This window comes from Crotalus tigris, unplaced genomic scaffold, assembly GCF_016545835.1.
Source record: "Crotalus tigris isolate CLP2741 ecotype Arizona unplaced genomic scaffold, ASM1654583v1 scf7180000017814.3102382, whole genome shotgun sequence".
NCBI classification, from domain to species: Eukaryota; Metazoa; Chordata; class Lepidosauria; order Squamata; family Viperidae; genus Crotalus; species Crotalus tigris.
In genome coordinates, this window is record NW_024096652.1 from 243839 (window position 1) to 265549 (window position 21711).

Below are 21711 nucleotides of genomic sequence, written 5' to 3' on the forward strand. Positions count from 1 at the left end.
GGACATCAACCCCAGGCCTGCTGGAACAGGAAAGTTTTAATGGCTTTCTTAAAGGCCGGCAAGGTGGGAGTAGTTCGAATCTCGGAGGGAAGTTGATTCCACCGTCGGAGCCACCACAGAAAAGGCCCTTCCCCGAGGCCCGCCGGCCGACATTGTCTGGCTGACGGGACCTGAAGGAGACCCAATCTGTGGGACCTCACCGGTCTCTGGGAACTATGCGGCATTGACTTCACATAAAAATCAAATGACATTTTTCTCCACCCTTGGATACATTTAGTCACTGGGCTGGGTCTGCACACATGCTAGTCTAGGGCTCTAGGCTACAATGGTACAAAATGTATTTTGACGACCCAGACATTGTCTTGTTAAGCTGTGTGGTGGGATATAGTGCAGCTTATTTGTTTGGATGTAGCATGTTAAGGGATCATCACAATTATAATTTATTGATCAGTGTTTAGGATTTGGCATGTAAACCCAGTGTCATGGTTCCGACAGATGAAACTCTTCCAAGAACGTCAAGGCATTGTTTACCTTAAAGAATCTTAATTTGAGTAGAATAGCATCGGCACTAATATAATTGAAACCAAAAACTGAGTCCCCCTTTCCTGAGCACATAGTATCAAAGCACAATTCCTCCTCCAGTGAACCATCATAAATCACATTCCCCAATTAGTTTGAATGGGGGCTTTCCCTCCAGCTCTCCAGCCCGCCAATTCTTTATCATCTCTTATTTCAATAACCTTGGTTCTCACACTGGGTTCAGTATTATTATGTCTAGCTAAACTCTCATGCACATTCCTCCCCCCAGCATCATCTAACTCTAAAAGTAAAATAAGAAAATGGTTGCATCTTCATCTGTTGTCAATGCAAAAACATCTGATGTTAGCAGCTTTGACACCTAGCCAATGTAGGTATTATAGGGAAATAACTGTACTAGTTTGTGGAAGACAAAAATAAGGAAGAATCTGGTAGATAATCAAGCTGGAAAAAGTGATACCAGACATCTGATTTTTTTGACCCCTCCCCCTTTTTTTTAGTATCACTTCTCCTATTCAACCCATAGATTAATTATTCTTCACAGTTACAGTCTACAGGCTATTGTTCACCAACCATTTTCTGAACAACAAAACTTGCTGCAAAGAACAAACACTGACTGATTTTTGTAGTGAAAGTCAAAGATAGCAGTCGTTTTTGCTCTGACCTTCACTCGCTCAAATCATTCAGAGACCAAAAGTTGCCAGTTTTGGTATTTATCTACACTTTAAGACAACTTTTTCCAATCTATTGTCCTCCAAATGTTGGGTTTACAAGTCCCTCCATTGTCCCCAGGCAACGTTTTGTCCAAGGAGTCTTTGGGCAGGTAATCTCAACATCTGTTCAGGTTGGAAAAGGCAGTCTTAAGAGTAAAAGGTCTATTTATAACCATTCTATTCCTTTCTTTGCCCATTTTCAGTTCTGGTACATAACAGAAATGTAATTAAAGCAGATGGCGGTTTAGAGTCAATAGTGCAGAACCGTCAGCTTCTCTAGCAGTGTTCTTGATTGCATTTCTGATGCTGTCAATAAGGGATGCATTATTTACGAAATGGGTTTCAAAGAGCCATTAAACAGACTATATCTAAATTCTCAGTGAAAGCCATCACAATGAGATGGTACTTGGACAGTTATCACCTGATTCAATATGTTATTTGCTTAGTCATCTATTAAGATATCACAGTAATGTACTGGATGCATCAACTAAACCCCGTACAGACCTTCAGGATGCATGTGTCATTAATGAGTGTGAAGGAAGTGACGCCAATTACACAAAGACAGAAAAATCTGAGGTTAGCTCTCTGTAGGTTCACAGAAACTCAGCACAACTGAACTTTATCCCGGTACTGCAATATCCATTTCAGCTTATTAAGACAAATGAAGGGTCCAGGTTCCAAAGGTAAAAACTGCTTGATCCAACTGGTCAGTGGTTGCATCATCCACCAGCCAAATATACAGGAAAGCTCTTAAAGAAGGCTGTTATGAGACTAAACATGAAAAATGTGCTTCTGCCTCTCATTGCTACAGGCTGGTAATAGATTCCACCCTGTGCATTTTAACCCATTATTTTTTTAAAACAATTTACACAAGCAGGCATAAACTCTTGTAAATTGATTGCAGGTATCCTCGACCATAATTGAGCCCAAAATTTCTGATGCTCAGTGACACATTTGTTAAGTTAGTTTGACCCCATTTTATGATCTTTTTTTACCACAGTTGTTAAGCGAGTGTCTGCAGGTGTTAAGTTAGCAACATGGTTGTTAAGTGAATCTGGCTACCCCATTGACTTTGCTTGTCAGAAGGTTACAAAAGGTGACCCCAGGATATGGCAACCATCATAAATATGAATCCGTTGCCAAGCCGACTCCGAATTTTGATCGTGCAACCATGGAGATGCTACAACAGCCGTAAGTATGAAAAACAGCCATAAGTCACTTTTTTCAGTGCCGTTATAACTTTGAACTGTCATTAAATTAACTGTTGTAAGTTGAGGACTCGACTTACAACAGTTCATTTAGTGACCATCCAAGGTTAAAATGGCACTGAAAAATGTGAGTTATGACCGTTTTTCACAGTTATGACCTGATCATGTAATTAAAATTCAGATGCTTGGCAACTGGTTCCTATTTATGACCGTTGCTGTGTCTCAAGGTCATGTGATTCCCTTTTGCGACCTTCTGAGAAACAAAGTCAATGGGGAAGCCAGATTCACTTAACAGCTGGGTAACTAACTTATGAACTACAATGATTCACTTAATAACTGTGGGAAGAAAGGTTGTAAAAATGGGGCAAAACTCACTTAACAAATGTCTCACTGAACAACAGAAATGTTGGGCTCAATTGTGATTGTAAGTCGAGGACTACCAGTATGCTGTTTCTTTTTGCCTTAAATGTACTACTTATCATAAGGACAATAAACAATTCACCCCCAGGGTTGTTGTTTTTTTTTGCCAGTTTCGCTCTCTGTTAATGCATTCAAGGACAGATCTATAAGGTATAACATGGATGGGCAGTCATCAATTTCATCACTGGAAACCGACTTTCTAGAGCAGGGGTCTTCAAACTCGGCCCTTTTATGACTTGTGGACTTCAACTCCCAGAATTCCTCAGCCAGCGTGCCTGGCTGAGGAATTCTGGGAGTTGAAGTCCACAAGTCATAAAAGGGCCGAGTTTGAAGACCCCTGTTCTAGAGACTACTGGATAAATCTCCAAGGATTCATTTTCAGATCTCCCTGATTTTTTTTATTTTTATTTTACCTTATTTTGGAGAATTGAACAAAACACCATGGGTGGTCATGAGAAAGCAGAAGCTTTTTTTCACCATGGTAAACATTTCCTGCTTGCCTTTTCAACCGCCAATCTATTCTTTCAACTCTATTCTGAACCGAGCACTCTGACTTAGAGGCCATTCATCTGATGGAACAGCCAGTTTAGAAATCCTAAGCTGCAGCTTTCTTAAGTGCTTTAATGGAGGAGAGGAGAAGGGGGGAAAGAAAAAAGTAATTTCAGTTCAGTCCCTAGGTGGCATCGCATTACATCACAGTTCAGCGGGGATAAAGAAACACAACAAAAAGAAGACGGACTCCTTGTGGGGCATAAATAAAATATGAGAAACTTCTGGTTAGGCTAAAGGCACCGTCAGAGAAAAAAAGGTCATTATCCCAGAATAAAATCAATACAATCCTGATACAAAAGAAGCACTTAAGACTTTACACCATCCAGGGCATCATATTTTATTTAAGACCCGTAGGAAGGACACGCTATGGTCGAACATTGCCAGTCAGAGTGTTCTGTAGAGCATTGCTATTGGTTCTTGGTAGTTCACTTGACTCTGGTTTATTTACTGATTTATTTATGAGGCTATTTCTTGCCTTTCCTCCAGGAATCCAAGCTAGTTTATGTGAGAAAGTTTCTTCCTTTGAAGCAGCAGAACTCTGGAGTAAAGGAAACGGAAAGAGAACGGTTCCCAATTCTCCAAGGGAGTTTCCACAACTAAGGATGAACATGAATTTAAGTCTCTCTAAACCAGTGTTTCTCAACCTTGACCATTTTAAGGCATGTGGACTTCAACTCCCAGAATTCCACAGCCAGCAATGCTGGCTGTGGAATTCTGGGAGTTGAAGTCCACATGCCTTAAAATGGTCAAGGTTGAGAAACACTGCTCTAAACGGTAACCACACTGGCTCTCCAGATGCTATTGATTTAAGTATCTTCTTCCCTGAATCATATTCTCATTGATAAATTGGGGAGAATGAAATGCAGAGCAGACAGCAGAAGAAGACAGGGGTTTAGGTCAGTTAATCAACAAACGAAGCCATCGGCGGAAAAATGTAAAATGGGAATGTCTGGGAGATTCTCAGTCTTCCAGGTCACGTTTGTCCCAAAGATGCTTTTCTAGAGGCAACTGGATTTTCTTTGAACACGTTTTGCTTCTCATCTAAGAAGCTTCTTCGATTCTGACAGTCAGAACTGAAGAAGCTTCTTGGATAAGAAGCGAAACATCTTCAGCACTTGAAGGCTAGACAAGGAATAACGGATGGAAACTGATCAAGGAGAGATTCAACCTAGAAATAAGGAGAAATTTTCTGACAATTGTTCTGAGCACAATCAACCAATGGAACAGACTGCCTTCAAAGGTTGTTGGTGCTTCATCACTGGAGGCATTCAAGAAGAGACTGGACAGCCATCTGTCAGAAATGCTGTAGGGACTCCTGCTTGGGCAGGGGGGTTGGACTAGATGACCTACGAGGTCCCTTCCAACTTCTATTCTATTCTATTCTATTTCTATTCTATTCTATTTCTATTCTATTTCTATTCTATTCTATTCTATTCTATTCTATTCTATTCTATTCCATGAAAAACAAAGAAAGTCCAGTTGCCTCTTCAAAAAGTAACTTTGGGTAAAATGGGAATATAAAAACTGGAGTTTTTAAAAATCCAAATCCTATTTTACTGTAGTGGTCATCATATGATAACAGGCCATATTGCCTTGAAATAATCATTCACAATCATTGTGAACTATATGAAATGGCTCTAACAATTCTATTACGGCATGTTTGATTGTTTTTAGTAGATAATGAAGTTCCATAAAATGAAAATATAGTACAGACAAGAGTTAGGCAATATGGTGGCCTCCAGATATTTAGATAGGACTATACAGGTAATCCTCAAGTTATGACTGTAACTGGGACTGGGATTGCTGTCACTAAGCAATGTGGTCATAAAGCATGGTGTCACGGGACTGCATCCCTTAGCGATGGCCATCCAGGCAATCCTGACTATCGTTGAAACTCAAAATATGTGGGTGCTTAAGTGGGAAGCAAAGGGAGCTCCAAATATAGAGAATAGAGTTGCTCAACTGTGGTGGGAGAAGGCCTGATGGAGGCTATATGTAAGTTTTGGGGACCCTGAAGAGCAGTGTGGGTTCAGGGAGGCTGAGGAAAGAGGATGCAGAATGTGTGCAATTGAGGGAGATCACAGAAGGAGGTGTATAAGGTGTGTCTGTACATGTGCACAATCTCAAGGAAACAGGCTGCAGGGTGCATGGACGACCGTGGGTGAGCACTAGTTGGTCAAGAAAAGAAGGGCAGGATGCAGGTGTATGTCGTGCAATTGTAGAAAGACCAGGGAAAGAGGGTGCAGAGTATCTAGGACTGAAGGCGAGAAGGAGGATGTGGTGCATACAAGCGAAGAAAGGAAGAGGGAGACTGACCTAAGTGACATGCAACTTTCCTTGCTGGCTTCCCCATTGACTTTGTGTGTGAGAATCTGCCAGAGAAGGTTGCAAGCGGCGGTCATATGATCACAGAATGGTGCCATTGTCATAAGTGTAAACTGGTTGCCAGACCCCCAAAGTTTGTTCACATGATTACCAGGGCCACTGCAGTGGCCAGAAGTTCAACTACCAGTTGTTAAGTCCCTTCATTTAGTGACATCATAACTTTAAATGGTCATTGAATAAGCAGTTGCAACTTGAGGATGTCCTATACCAGAGGTCTTCAAATTTGGCAACTTTAAGACTTGTGGCTGAGGAATTCTGTGAAGACCCCTGTCCTATACAGTTGTGACTCCCCCTATTCTTGGTGATGCAGAATGATTCCAATGGGAAGCAAAGTTCTAGATTTCTAAAAAGATATGGATTTCCTCTTACTCTCATATCTGAATCGCTATTTTGGGGGAGAAAGAAGATTTTGGGCAATTTTCAGTATCCAGAAAGGCAATAATAATATTTCTGATCAACAGAAATGAATGCGGAATGCAGAAAAATCTCAAAACCATCTACGTAAGTGCCACCGGAGCACTTTTTCAAGGGGAATAATATTTTTAAAGTGTTTGGACACCAGTTGTGTGTTCTTCTGAGGTACTTGGAGCAAGGGACAATTTCATCCAGTGGTAAATTTCATCACCATAGCATCCCAATTGTTTGGTTTTTTTTTAAAGTGCTCCTGTACCAATCTTCTCATGCATTTCATTTATCAAATCTGTTGAGCAGAATTGAATGTTCAAACTGAACTTTTCTTTCTGCTTTAAACCCTAATTGTTGTCTTGCAATTGTGTACTGCAAGAGATAATCAATAACTGCAGGCAGGTTACCTTTAATAGAAACCTAACACTCCAGACCTCCCTAGTATTAGATATATTTCGAAAAATATTCTGGCAAACAAAGAGAGGACTTCATACCTCATAAATAAGCAATTCCAATTCCAGCGATAAGAGGGGTTCCCCCCCTGCCTTTGGGTAATGAACTATCCATGATTTGGTTACTGCTCGATCGTGATTCTGCGGCTGGGTTTTCCAGCAGTGACATAAGTGTGAAGATTTGCATCAAACGACAACAGTTTTCTTTACAGTGTTGTTGTTTTTTTCCTTTTATAGGAGGAGACAGAGAACGAATGACATCAAATCATGAGACTTACCTCCTTATGGCCAGCACTCAGAATGACATGGAGGATTGGGTGAGGTCCATCCGCAGGGTTATATGGGCACCCTTTGGAGGAGGTGAGAAAAAAAATTAATTCTGCCTGTGGTTAATTCTTTTTAAACTGCTTCTTAGAAAATGCTGGTAATAAAAATAAAACATAAAAGAAAATATATGTAGCTCAGGGTTGAACTGGGTGCGGGGCTCTTGGTGTTCTCTGAGCTTGGCTGTTCGTTTGTCGGTTTTTGGGCAGATGTTTCATTAGCAAACTGGGTAAAATCCTCAGTGCTAGACGCTCTGATGATGTTACCTAGTTTGGTAATGAAACATCTGCAAAAAACACCAAACTCAGAGAGCACTTAAGGACCCAATGAAATGAAATGAGAATTCTAGTATGGATCAAAAAATACATATATTGGTTTGATTTCATGTGTATCGGTAATTAAGAATAATATAGTCAATAAACTATTTCACTGGTCAACTTATCCTTTCCTTGACTTTAATAACCTTCAGTATATTAGTGTGCGTGTGTATATGTGTGCACCTGAGTGTGCATACGCATACATATACACTCGAAATAGTACATGGATCGTTTGGGTAGCCTTACGCTGTCAGTATATTGTTCCTAAAATAGCGTTTATCTTCAGAAACCTATCAACTAGCAAAGTTGTATTTTCATAAATAAGGGTGGTCAAAGAAGAACAGTTGTCATAGAACCTCAGTGTTAGGCATTAGTGAGATAATGTGATGATGAACCAGATATCAGTGTTCAAATTTCACTTTTTCTGTGTTTTACTCTTACAGTTACTTTTTCTGTGCTCACTGAACACGCTACACCTTTGTTGTTTTTGTTGCTGTTGCTGTGGTTATTGTTGTTCCCAAGTTACCCTTGTACTCAAGTAAACCCAACTCCTCTGTAGTCTAATATAGGGGTCCCCAACCCCTGGGCTGTGGCCCACTACCAAGCTGCAACCGATTTGCAACTGGGTTGCATGAGTGGCGGGTCGACATGCATGTGCACAAGTTGAGTTGCGTGCGCGCCAGCCTACTGCTTACATCAGTTGAGTCACATGCGCTCATGTGTGCCAGCCTACTGTTCGTGCAGCCTGGTTCCCTTCTACCCCCAACCAGGCCACCAAGCCTGCAAAACTTGGGGACTGCTAGAAATATTGGCCTTTTCTTTTGCAGCTACAAACTTCAAAAAAGTTTTACTTTTAAATATTTCTAAACAAGCTAATTCACTGTAAAAGTAGTTTTGCTTGATTGCTGTCACTTAACAATTTTAAATGTTGGTTGTAGCTTGTGTCAAGTGTAGCAGGAACGATCTTTCTTTCTTTCTTTTCTTTTTGCTTCTTCTAATAATTGTCCCTGTGGAGTGTTAAAGGTCATTTTTTTTTATTCTCGTATGCTCTTTATGTACTGGCTGTACATGGGAATAGAAATAGAAAAGAAATAGAAATGTTATTTCTACTCTCAAAGTGCTTGAATCCAAGATTACCCAATTAAGATGTTAATTGGTATTAGATTCAGAAATTCATGCGACACGTAAATTAAAAGGTAAAGGCTTCTTTGAGTTGCACTCAATTCTAGGGGACAAGCATGAACATTTCCATATAGGCTTGTTGTAGTATGATAAAGATGATTTGCCATTAACCTATTTCAGGATGCTTGCATTCAATATCCTAGTCTACAGCACATAATCCATAATTTCCTGGAAGTGCCAGATCGGAGCAATTAGCCAGATCTGATTCTGCTTAGATTTTTCAAGATCAGCTGCAGTCAGCTAGATGCTGCCCCCTAGCTGGGTTTTGCATTAATTGTATTAACCTGTATTAGTGGGGATTTGCAGATTTTCAAGTGGGTGCTTTGCTTTGATCTAAGTGAAAGGATATAACTTGTCTTGTAAACGTTGGAGCAAATAACTGCTTTACATCACTTCCTGCCAATGAGAAGAGCTTTTATGCCTGCAGGGAAGCCATTATTTTGAACTGAAGTGATAAATGAAGCAAATCAGCTTCATCCTGGTGCTTTGTGAAGGGAGAGCTTTTACTTTTGTGAAGAGAAGGGCTTCCACCAGCAGGTTCACAGAGGTCTATTGTTATGTACATGGAATTCATTTCTATAGGATGCACAAGGCTGGTTACACATGTCAGAGATGGATCTCAAAAGTAGTTTAAGTGGGACAGAGAATAAGGAACTGAAACTGTATGTTTTTACAACTTAAGTCAGGGGTAGGCAACCTTGGCTCTTTTATGACTTGTGGACTTCAACTCCCAGAATTCCTGAGCCAGCCATGCTGAGGGAAAGGGAGAGTTTCCAAGCTGAGCCAAGGTGTTTCAGGAATTCTGAAGTTGAAGTCCACAAGTCATAAAAGAGCCAAGGTTGCATACCCCTGAAGTTATCCCAAAGATGCTTTTTCAGGAGGCAACTGGACTTTCTTGTTTTTCTTTGAAGATGTTTCGCTTCTCATCCAAGAAGCTTCTTCAGCTCTGACTGTATGGTGGGGAATAAGCACCTTTGGGACAACCGTACCTGGATGACTAAGAATCTACACAGCCATTTGATTACGTTAACTTAATTAGCATACCCCGAACTCAAGTTTGTTGATAGAGGGTTCCATACAATTTATTTTATTTCATTTATTGGTCACCCATTTCTCATACTCAATTTCAGATATAAAACTACTTGGGGGATTTTTTTAAAGAAATAATCAACGATGAATTTCTATTTTTGCTGATTGATTGCTGTTTCTGGTTTCATGTTCCATCTCTTTATGCTCATTCCTTCTATTTGGTCAGCAGACCTGTGGTGCCTAGGCTTATTGCTAAGTCAGTCTATAATAAGACCTCCCATATAATAATAATAGCAATAATAGTAGTAGTAGTAGTGGTAGTAGTAGTAGTAGTAGTAGTAGTAATGAGGTGGAGGAGGTGGAGGTGGAGGTGAGGAGGTGTAAAACTCAGATAGTTTTGTTGCAATTTTGGGCGAGCCACAACATCAAACTTGCTGGTTGATCAATTTCTGTTGTAACCAATGGCTAAACACTCAGTTGATTTGACAAAAGCAGAACCTGAACTTGTGGTGGTGGGGGGAATGCTAGGAAGTAATCAGAAAAGAAGGAAGAAGAAGAAGGAGGAGGAGGAGGAGGAGGAAGGGACCTCGGAGGTCATATAGTCCAACCCTCTGCCCAGGCAGGAAACCCTATATCATTTCTGACAAATGGCTGTCCAGTCTCTTAAAAACTTCCAGTGTTGGAGCATTCACAGCTTCTGGAGACAGGTTGTTCCACTGATTAATTGTTCTCACTGTCAGGAAATTTCTCCTTAGTTCTAGGTTGCTTCTCTCCTTGATTAGTTTCCACCCGTTGCTTCTTGTCCTGCCTTCAGGTGCTTTGGAGAATACCTTGACTTACATATCATATATGTAACTTGAGCACTGAGGAGAGGATGACTTACTTGTAATACCGAATCCTGGCTGGATCCGTAAGGTAATGTGGCCAATAGGTATCAGGCATGGCATCGACGAGATTCTAGGGCAGGGGCAGGGGTGTCATCCAGGAGTCTCTTACAGCTTGAAGGGCACTAGTCCAAAGGTTACCCAGTGTAAAGCATTGTTCTTTAAGTTTGGTTCTAGGGATCAGTGGGGATTGTTACTATTGAATTAAGATCCCTCAACTCAACCTTTTCACTCATTGTACCACTTTTAGGATATGGCAACGTCTCAGTACCACCAGTCACCTAGCAAGGTGTCAAAAACTTGATGACCCCCCAAAAAAGGAAAGTGATAAAGTACAGGTAGTCCTCAACTTACAACAGTTCGCTTAGTGACTCTTTGAAGTTACAATGGCACTGAAAAAAGTGCCCCCCAAGCCACAGCCGAGCAAGACACCTGCTTGCCCATCCAGCAGCACTCTTCCTCCTCTCTGAGGTTTTCATTGTCGTGAGCATTTCTGTTGAGGATTGGCAGCAGGGGTGGGGTGGGGGGGAGTTTGGTTTTTATTCCCTCCGTCTGCTGGGTGGTTGCAGCAGGTTTTGGTCACTTCACATGACCCTGGGACACTGTGACCATCATAAATATGAATCAGTTGCCAAGCATCTGAATGTAAATCACAAGATTTGGAGATACTGCAACATTCCACCTGATTGGTGCTTCTTCTGAGCTCAGCAGAAGCACCAGGATCAGTGCCGAGCTCCAGCTGTCCTGCCTTCAGGTGATTTGGAGAATAGCTTGACTCCCTCGTCTTTGTGGCAGCCCCTGAGATATTGGAAACTGCTATCATGTTCCCCCTCATCCTTCTCTTCATTAAACTAGACATACCGAATTCCAGCAGCCATTCCTTATATGTTTTAGCCTCCAGTCCCCTAATCATCTTTGTTGCTCTTCTCTGTACTCTTTCTAGAGTCTCAACATCTTTTTTACATCGTGGTGACCAAAACTGGATGCAGTATTCCAAGTGTGGCCTTACCAAAACATTGTAAAGTGGTATTAACACTTCATGTGATTTAGTTTTTCTACACATTGAAATTAGTTTGGTCTTATTTACATTTACTCTTGGTCCCTTTGTGTTCCTTGATTTTTAAATCAATCTGATTTTGCAGATCCTCTGCATTTTTGCTGGCCAGTGTAGTGTAGCGTCATCAGCATTATTCAGGTTATTGATGTTTCTTCCTTCACTTTTGAAACCATGGTCATTCTCTTCCATTCCTGTTTTCCTTAATGAATTGGTTGAATAAATAAGCGGAGTACTTTTGTTAGCAACATAAAATGTGAGTTTGTGGAAGACCCATGGTCCTGAATATTCTGTATTGAAGAAAATCAGTGGGAAAGACCAGTGTGTTACACTATATCCAAGATCATGTAGCTGCAGAGAATCCAGTCTTCTCTTTTGCTGTATTAATGCATCATATTTTGTGGAGACTGTGATTGTACATTGCTTTGCATGTGTAAAGTTGAAGAGTCAGTGTCTGATATTCCTACGAAAGATATTCTAAATAGAAGGTGGAAGCAAAGATACTTCTTAGCCACAGGTCCTGGAAGGTTGCCATTAGTCAGAGTAGGCAAGGCTGGACTAGATGGAAAAATAATCTACCTAGACAAAAGGCAGTTTCCGATATTATTTTAAATGCTCTTTTGTCTTCCTCATTGTTCCGCTTTTTAAATTTCCATATATTTAAGCCCAGCCTGCAACATTTCACCTACTAAGCAGAACTAAGTCATGTACGGTTGCCTTTTGGTTGCTTGCCAGCTCCACCTTCTTATCATTTTTGAAATTCTACGTAGGAATCAAAAAAAGAAGAAATTTATCAACCTTGTCCTGGATCACTAGACTAGCTGGAGAGCAGTGATGGGTTTCAAACTGTGCTGGTCTGTGATAAAAATCTGGCTGGAAATGAAAGGAGCAAGGGGAAAAAGAAAAAAAAACCTGGAACAGAAATTCTGCTTTGCATGTGCATTTCAAGACTTGCATCCATCACCCCATCTCCTTGGAATGAAAGGCATGTTTTCTGAACTGTTAAAAAAAAATGCATCAGCGCCCTTTGGTAAAACCCTAATATTTGGGGTTGACCTTCTGGCAGCCTAGTGCAAAGGCAGAAACTCACAGAGCAGGAGCTCTGCAAATTATTAACCAGTTTATTAAACTGTGATGTTGACTTGTACCAGCAAGGGGGGTAGAGGGGAAGAAACCCTCTGGAAAATAAATGTTTATGGACGGTGAGGACAAAGAAGATACCAAAACCAGCCTTAACAGCATTGGCAAGCATTCCAAGTTAGCTCCCTGAATGTTTCTGTGTGAATTAAATTCTTTCCTAATTAGATTTGGAAGATGACGTTTTTTTGTTGCTGCTCTTGATAGGAGTGAAAACAAGCTTTGATTACACAGCATGAAAGTCGAAATAGCAGTGGGACTCAAGGGGACCCAGAAGCAGGAAAGATTAATGGGACAGCCGAGGGGGAGTGGGACACTTCTGCAAGAAGCAAACAGGGGCTCTTAATGCCAGACACGTGACATTTCTTTGAAGTCAAGTCAAAGTCAACCTTTTAGAAAATCAACATTGCAGACTGCTGCCCGGGTGCGCTTTGCCTCCTCTATATTGTTTTGCTCGCACCTGCCACACGCTTGCAGCAGGCTGGAGCAGAAAGCAAAAACAGTGGCCGAAAGCAGCAGTGCGAACAGCAGCAGCCGCCGCAGCCTTTGAAACCCTTCCATTGAGAATAGTTGGATGGGGGGAAAACCTTGGCACAGGCATCCCTTGGAAGAGGCGTGTGTGCTTCAGCCAATCCACCGAGGAACTTAAAGGTGGTGCTGATGAACGGCTGATCCTGCCAGAGCCCGATGCCATTGCCTCAAGAGCTGGGAGAGAGGAAGGCAAGAAATCATCCAGACTAACTGAAGGGAGAGCATTTTCTTGCATGATAATTAAGGGGGAAAGAAGCAGTTCTTTGAAGAGCATCTGTAACGGACAAGGGGAGCCTTTAGGGAGATGCTGTCGTGATTTTTGTCCCCTCTTTACCGAGATGAAAAAGGAGCCTCCAACTCAATTCTTTGGGGTCCTTTTTTTGGCCATTGTTCTCATCTTCCATTTATGCATTGCTATTTGCTGACCTTTCGCACTGGAGTCTCTGCTCCCCCCCCCCCTTCCCAGTTGCTCCACCCTGTACAGTTCCAGCTGAGAAGAGGCATTGTTTCCCCAAACTGTGCCATGAAGCACCCAGGTGGTACCTTCCATGAACAATGAACCTCGGGGTTGAGATTTTTTTCGTCAAGGTGGTAGGACATTGTGTGACCATTCCAACGGGCAATCATACCAGAAGTGAAGGAGCAAAAGGAGCCAAGGAAGAGTGAAACGAAAGCATCTGAAAACCACTAGCAAAGAAGGAAAGGGACAAGCCCCTTTTCCTTGAAAGCGTGCCCTCACCACGTTCAGCCGAGACGGAGAACGTCAAAAGTCTGAGACACTCAGGAGTGGTGATGAGAAGACAAACAGGAGTAAATGAGAATGATTGATTGCACCATGACATCACAGAATAGTCTTTAACATCTGCTTTGGGCTAGCAACTCTCTCTCAGGCCCGCATGATGCCTGAAGACAGGAATACGGGGGTCCGTGCCTCAGGTGCCCTGGCATCTTCTCCTTTTGTTCCCAAAACTACTTACAGGAGGATCAAGCGATGTTTTAGCTTCCGAAAAGGTAGGTGCACTCCTTCTTTTCCTTTCTATGAGGGGAGCTTGGGAATGCGAGAAAGCAGAAATGCCTTTTTAACAGAAATGATTTAACAGAAAGACAAAGGAGGCGAAGCGATACACGATTTGCCAGATTTTAACTTTATTTCACCTCGATTGAAGTTCACGTTGCAGGATCGCCATTGTTTTTCTCCTTGCAGGCTTGCAGACCCACGAGTGGAAACAAATAGGGCTCCAAAGGTTTAGCAGGGTTTAAAAATCACCGTGCATGGGTGCAATAAAAATCAGTCGGGCATCCAGGACACCTGCTCCCACTTAAGCACGGAAGAAATGGTCAGCGATAGAGCTTAAAAGCAGGGGCAAGAGAGCCATTCGTGTTTGAGAAGGATTGGTGAGCTGTAAAGGTTTGTGGCAGGGTCCAATCTCTTCTGTTAACATTTTGCTGTGTGAGTTTGCTTGCGTGCCTTCTGCAGCTCATTTCTTTTTTCATTTCCCTGCTGCAAAAAAAACTCCCAACAACACAACCTTTTCATGCTGGTTGTCCCACCCCTTTTGCTTAATTATTATACTTCTAATCAATGCATAGGATTTTTCCTGGGCATGTGTGTGCATGCATGTGTGTCTAACACAGCCGCTGGTGGTGGCAGTACAAAATGTATTGAGGGGAAGAGCAGGCATAGTGTTAGTTTTAAAAACATAAAAAAGAATTCCCCAGAACTGATCCAGTTGGCAAACCCAATATGCACACAGATATAGGGCAGAGGAGCAAGCACACTTTCTACTAATTCCCTTAAGATCCAGTATCTTCAGACTGTTTAGTTTTAATTACATTCCCCTTACCTGTGACAGTTAATGACTCCTCACCTCTGGAGGCAATATGTTCTTTGGCACGAAGCCTTGAAATTCACGTATTAATATAAAAAGGGACAGTGTGCTTTTTGTAGTGGGAGGGAACCCAAGGAACTAAATATCTTTATTGTACAGATCTGAGATAAGACTTAAGAAATAGGATCTTGCCCTGGGTCAAGAGAAACTCAGTGATCCCTTTATTGTTAGTCTTCTGTTGGTATCATTCCATTTATTTCCAGTGGGAAACTTGGAAGAAATGAAATAAATAATGGACAGTAAGACACTTTCAGAGTTTCACTCGATGGGTAATGACCACGTAGAAAAGGAATTGTATCATGGGTATTAGTCGTTTCCTAAATGTATTTAACTTGCTGTGTAAAACATGTATGGGTTGATTATAATGCAAGTCTTGGGATTATATACAATTGCAATGAACTATTTAAAGAAGTCTTTTTGTTGCTGTTTTTTTTTTAAAAAAAAGGATAGACCTTTCTGTCACTTTCCAGAAATTTAATAAATGATTTCAACATTCCGAACATCCTTTTAAACATTTCTAATTTTTTTTTTTAAAAAAAAATATCTCTAGACAAAATTCAGTGATACTTCAAGGGATATATGAAGTATTTGGGTAGTCTTTTAGAAACCTTTTGCTTTGGGGGGAATTTAAACTTTAGTTTTTCCTACAAAAGAGTCTCCAGATTCATCTCCAAGGACATCTTGAAGCACACTATAGAATTAGAAGATTCCACTGAGGGTAGATTTCTTCTGAGGATATTTTTCAGTTGAATTTTTTTCATCTGGAGATATACAGACCACTCCCTCAACTGATTCCAACCCAGATAGTGAAAATCAGAGGAACAGGGCCATCTCAGCTCAGCTGCAATCAATTTTAGCTCAAAACTGAACATCAGAGACCCTACTGAACAAAAAAATGGCATTTGATCTGGCACATCTGACTAAATCAGAATTAAAAATCTCATTTCTTAGCAAGCTTTTTAAAGCAAAGAGCAAGCACAGAATTTTGAGGATCAAAGCAATGAGCAAGATCAAGAAATGACCATTCAGCCTTCCTGAATTCATATCCAGAAGAGATACCATATCAAGAATCTTTCCTCATAAACTCAAGACTTCTCTGGTTTTCCTGAAGTTTTATTGTACTTAAATCTCCCAGAATTTGGTGATCTCACAAGATCCTTAACATTTAGACTTTTTAAAATATCTTTTTATTCACAGATGTCAGTTCAGGAGGTATTCATGTTCTAATATTTGCCTATATGGTGATCAGCAAAAGCTTTCAATGGCAGTCCACAAAATAAATAAATAAATGATTGGAAATTGATGCTTCAGATATTTTGGACTGTAATATTAGTCCAGGTAGCTGAGAATAGATTGTGACCAGGTTACCTTTTCTGACACAATGGGAATTAAGCTTTGGGAAGTTTGTCTGATTTATTTTCTAGTGAATATGATTGTCTGCTGGGTGAGAGAATCCAGTATTTTGGAATGTGGTTTTGTTTCTTTTTTTTTTATATCATGCCTCCACAAAAAAGCTTTCCCAGTTACTGCATAGTTGACAAATAAAAAAATAAAGTATTAAAAGCATAAAAATCTACCATTTATGTCTTAAGCTGAAAGCTAAACTGAAGAATTTTTAAATAATTCAGTCTGAATGAGGTTTTGTTCTTGAAGGGTGAGTACACATGTGTGTTGAAATACTCACTATTCAAAATTTAATAACATAAGCAACGCAAAAACGCTCATAAAACCATGTTTTAGGGAAATATTCACTAAATACACAATGTGGCAATATTTACAAACGTATATAACATTAGTGATATTTCCAAAAAAAATAACATTAGGAAGTGTGCAAAACTGCAAATGATAAAATGCACAAATAGGTCTGGATTTTCACACAAGAAAATTGTGATGAATTTACAAACTAATAGCCGAAACAAACTAAACATCAGAAAAATTAGAAGCCAAGGGAAACAACAAGAATGTATAAATTCATCCCTCCTCTGTCAAATGCAGTGCCTGAAAAGTAATATTTGGCTCCTTTCTGCTTCAGAAGAATAAAAGGACACAATTCCTTTTGCCTGGTATTTAGAAGACAGAGAGTTTCTTTATTTTTAATAGACCTATTTTTATCCGTTCCTTGTGTCTGTTTATGGGATAGCACATTCTATCCCTGTCTGCCCATCTCATTTCATGTTGCTTTTAGCCACAATGGAATCTATAAACAGACCTGAAGAAGGCCTTGGATTTATTTAAATGCAAATAGAACTCTTGAGAAATCTGGGATCCTGTCTCGTTTGGATTTTTGCTCACACATACAGGTACAAACCTCATTTAGTGAACAAGCACTAAGAAAAGCGGCTTATAACATTTTTCGTACTTACAACTGTTGCAGCACCCCCAGGGTCATGTGATCAAAATTTGGATGCTTGGCAGCTGGTCCATATTTATGACGTTTGCAGTGTCCCTGGGTCACGTGATCACCTTTTGCAAGCTTCTGACCGGCAAAGCCAATGGAGAAGCCAGATTCACTTAACAACTGTGTTACTAACTTAACAACTGCATAAATTCACTTAACAGCTATGGCAAGAAAGGTTGTAAAGTGGAACAAAACTCACTTAACAAATGTTTCGCTTAGCAACAGAAATGTCAGGCTCAATTGTGGTCGTTAGCCAAGAGTACCATTACTTGAACTCTGAGAAATGAAAGTACAATTTGCCTTCAAACCTTCAGGGTGAAATGAATGGACATCCAGGAGAAGATGGGGTTGGCAAGATGTGAAGATATATGGGATGGGTTCAGTCTGCACAACTCCTTGTTCCACCCAGTTTGAAACTTTCGTAACTTTTAGGGGATAAACCAAACAAGAGTCGTCAATAGAGTAGGGGGACAGTTGTAGAACTGAAGGAAATATATATTGCATCTTTGTGCCTGACATAAGAGCTTCGGGGGGGGGGGAGGAACGGTCCTTGGTGCTCTCTGAGCTTGGTTGTTTCCTTGCAGACATTTCATTACTCAAACTAGCCCTAGCACTGATGATATGACCTGGTTTGGTAATGAAACATCTTCAAGAAAACAACCAAACTCAGAGAGCACCAAGGACTCCTCATTTCAACCCTAAGCTGCAAATATTCTCCTTTATTGTTAAGGGCTTCTGAAATGGCGAAGTCTTCAAAAAGCCTTTTTTTCAGGAGTTCTTAATAATTGAACAGGTTCATAATGAGACAGGCTGTCCTTTATGAAGACAAGTCATAAACTGCTCAGAGCTTTGAAGATTAAAATCAATGTTTCAAATTGATCGCAGAAAACAATTAGCAAGCAGCAGAACATGGCACGGTAGCTTTTTCAACACTGGTGTCACATGGTGCCTATTCTGTGCACTAGATAGTATCCCAGCTGCTGACTTATACCAGTTACCATCTGTGATTCTCCTGCTCAACAGCATTGTCTCCTGAATAAGACTGGTGGTTGTACAAAATAAAAAGCTGAAAATTAATCCAGAAGTTTTTGCTGGCAGACAAGTCCAGAGTAGACAGGTTTCTGTTTTCTTACATTTCTTAATGAGTTTACTCAGTCCTCTGAAAGGGTATGTCAACAGTCTGTAGAAAATCAATAGTACAGCTTGAATGCTTGATAACCATATGGCTCTTATGCCCATGAAATCCAACGTGTTAATGAATCAACTGTGAACTTACCTTGTCTGATTAAATATCTGCCCATCTTCATCTATGCAAAATCAACTTCTTGGGTTCAGATTTACCTCAAGGGTTCTCTTATTTGAAACTTTTCATGCTTTTTACAGCACATTCACAAAGCAAAATGGAAATATACTTAAGCTTACTTAATTTGAAGAAATCAGAAGATTCATTTTGACAGATGTATTCATAACAGAAAGCATACATTCAAATACTTTAAGGATAAAATTCCCTATGTTCTCATCTTTGTTTTTCTCTCCTATGTGCCATCCTCTTTTTCAGTTCTCCTCTTTTCTTCTTTCTCTGATGGCTGACAGTGCTTTCTTTCCTGGGCCTGTTTTGCCCAGTTTTGCAAAGATCGTAGACAAAATATTTACCAAGAAATTCCCTGTTTACTAGGACTCTAAAACAACCTCCCCCCAAAATAGAAGCATATGGTACCTATCATCTTATGAACTTTGATTTCTCCTGGAGCTTTTGTGAAGCCAGTGGGTATCTAGCTGACATTAAAGAGAGACCCAATCTAGAACTAAGGAGAAATTCCCTAACAGTGAGAACAATTAATCAGTGGAACGGCTTGGCTCCAGAACTTGTGGATGCTGCATTGTTGGAGGTTTACAAGAAGATATTGGACAGCCATTTGTCTGGAATTGTGTAGGGTCTCCTGCTTGAGCAGGGGGCTGAACTAGAGGACCTCCAAGGCCCCTTCCAACTCTGTTATTCTGTTTACATTTTTCAAAAGAAATTGAGTTGGATCCCCTATCCTATCTTGTCTTTGGATTTCCATGAAACCTCATCCAGTCTGACTCATTGCTCTAAAATGTCTTGATCCTCTTGAGTGGGAAAAAAAGAATTGTTTTCACTAACCACTAACTGAAATGTAGCTTTTTGTTCAATAATGCATGTGATATCTGGCCTCTAGACTCCAAAAGGCTAGTTTACAATGCCTTGGTAGGGCCAGTGATGGGATTCAGCCGGTTTGCACTGGTTTGGCAGAACTGGTACCTAAATTTTGTTGAGTTCAGAGAACTGGCTGAATGCACACTACTTCCAGAAGTCCGTTCTAGCCCTAGGAAGCCTGGAGGAGGCATCCCAGGCTAGAATGGTCAGCTGGGAGTGGGGGATGCCACTTCCAAAAGTCCATTCTAGGCCTAGGAGGTCTGGAGGAGGCCTCCCAGGCTACAACGGCCAGCAGGAAGTGCGTAGATGCCACTTCCGGAGTATGTATTAGGCCTCAAAGGCCCAGGTCTGCATCCACGCAGAGACCCAGTTGTTCAGGGATTTGAATCCTACCACTGGGTAAGGCCACACTTGGAATACTGCATCCAGTTTTGGTCACTACAATGTAAAAAAGATGTTGAGACTCTAGAAAGAGTGCAGAGAAGACAAACAGATGATTAGGGAACTGGAGGCTAAAATATATAAGGAACGGTTGCTGGAATTGGGTATGTCTAGTTTAATGAAGAGAAGGACGAGGGGGGACATGATAGCAGTGTTCCAGTATCTCAGGGGCTGCCACAAAGAAGAGGGAGTCAAGCTATTCTCCAAAACACGTGAAAGCAGGACAAGAAGCAACGAATGGAAACTAATCAAGGAGAGAAGCAACCTAGAACTAAAGAGAAATTTTCTGATGGTGAGAACAATTAATCAGTGGAACAACCTGCCTCCAGAAGCTTTGAATCCTTCAACCCTGGAAGTTTTTAAGAAGAGACTGGATAGCCGTTTGTCTGAAATGGTACAGGGTTTCCTGCGTGAGCAGGGGGTTGGACTAGATGATCTCCAAGTCCCTTCCAACATCATCATCATCATTATCATCATCATCATCATCATTATTATTATTATTATTATTATTATTATTATTATTGTTGTTACCCATGGAAGAAGTGGATCTCAGAAGCAGTTTAGGAAGGACCTAGAATAAGGAACTAAAACTGTATGTTTTTACAGCTTAATTAAGTTCACTTAATTAATTTACCCCTACCTGGTACAACTGAATGGTATAAGATCTCCTGCTCAAGCAGCAGATTGGACTAGAAGATTTCCAAGGCAGTTCTGTGATTCTTTCTCCAGCAGCAGGATGTCCTCACCTGGAGTCACCTGCTCCACTAATACTGGGCCCATTGCCAGTATACCCATTAGTGGAACAGTACAGGCTGTGGTCTCAGAACTGGCCTGCTCTCAGCTTTTATTATGCTGCATTAGGTAAAGTTTCCTGTTCAGAACTTGAGAAAAAAGATTGCTTAATTTGCCATTAATGAGTTCCAAACTCCTTCCCATTTTTTTTAAAAAAAATATCTGCCCAGGACTTTCATAAGAAAATAAGACTGTCAGCTGTTTATCACCCTATATAATTCAACAAAGAAATCAGCCCTCTGTTCTGAAAGCAATAACCATTAATGAGAAGGGCTTCTTTGCCTATATATTAAAGGAAGGTCAAAGCATAGAATTGTCAGGACTTTCACTGCATGGCTGCACCAGATATATTCCTCCCATCAGAGCTGGAAGCCATCTTAAAAACTTGGCCGGTGATATCAAAAAAGCTGAGGGGGGAAAAAAATGGTGGATATTTTTATGTTGAGATAAAAGCATCAAAAGTATCAAGATGGACATGTGCCATAAGTAAAAGGAACAGGTTAATTTTTGAAGATCAACCCAGTTTCATATCCCAAGAAATTTGCATGGGTACAATTGCATTCCTTCGTTGGGTACAGGTACTTCCCTGACTTACAACAGTTTGTTTAGTGTAACAGTTCAAAGTTACAACTGCGCTAAAAAAAATGATATGACCATTTTTCATTCTTACGACCGCTACAGCATCCCCACAGTCACATGGTCAAAATTCAGAGGCTTGGCAACTGGTTCATATTTATGACGGTCCTGGGGTCATAGGATCCCCTTTCTGACAAGCAAAGTCAATGGGGAAGCCAGATTCACTTAACAACTGTGTTACTAACTTAATAACTGTGGCAAGAAAAGTCGTAAAATGGGGCAAAACTCAGTTAATAAATATCTTGCTTA

General features: G+C 40.7%; 1 protein-coding gene across 4 annotated transcripts in view; it reads left to right on the forward strand.

Annotated features, from left to right (window-relative positions):
• Positions 1-21711, forward strand: part of ARHGAP24 (Rho GTPase activating protein 24) — a 305640-nt gene that overhangs the window by 234330 nt on the left and 49599 nt on the right. For 3 of the 4 annotated variants that reach the window (XM_039342820.1, XM_039342819.1, XM_039342823.1), the window contains one exon: positions 6910-7032. In XM_039342820.1, the coding sequence (XP_039198754.1) occupies positions 6910-7032 (123 nt within the window). Of the gene's footprint in view, positions 1-6909; positions 7033-12921; positions 14142-21711 lie in introns of those variants that run through there. The other variant, XM_039342821.1, reaches the window with a different exon arrangement.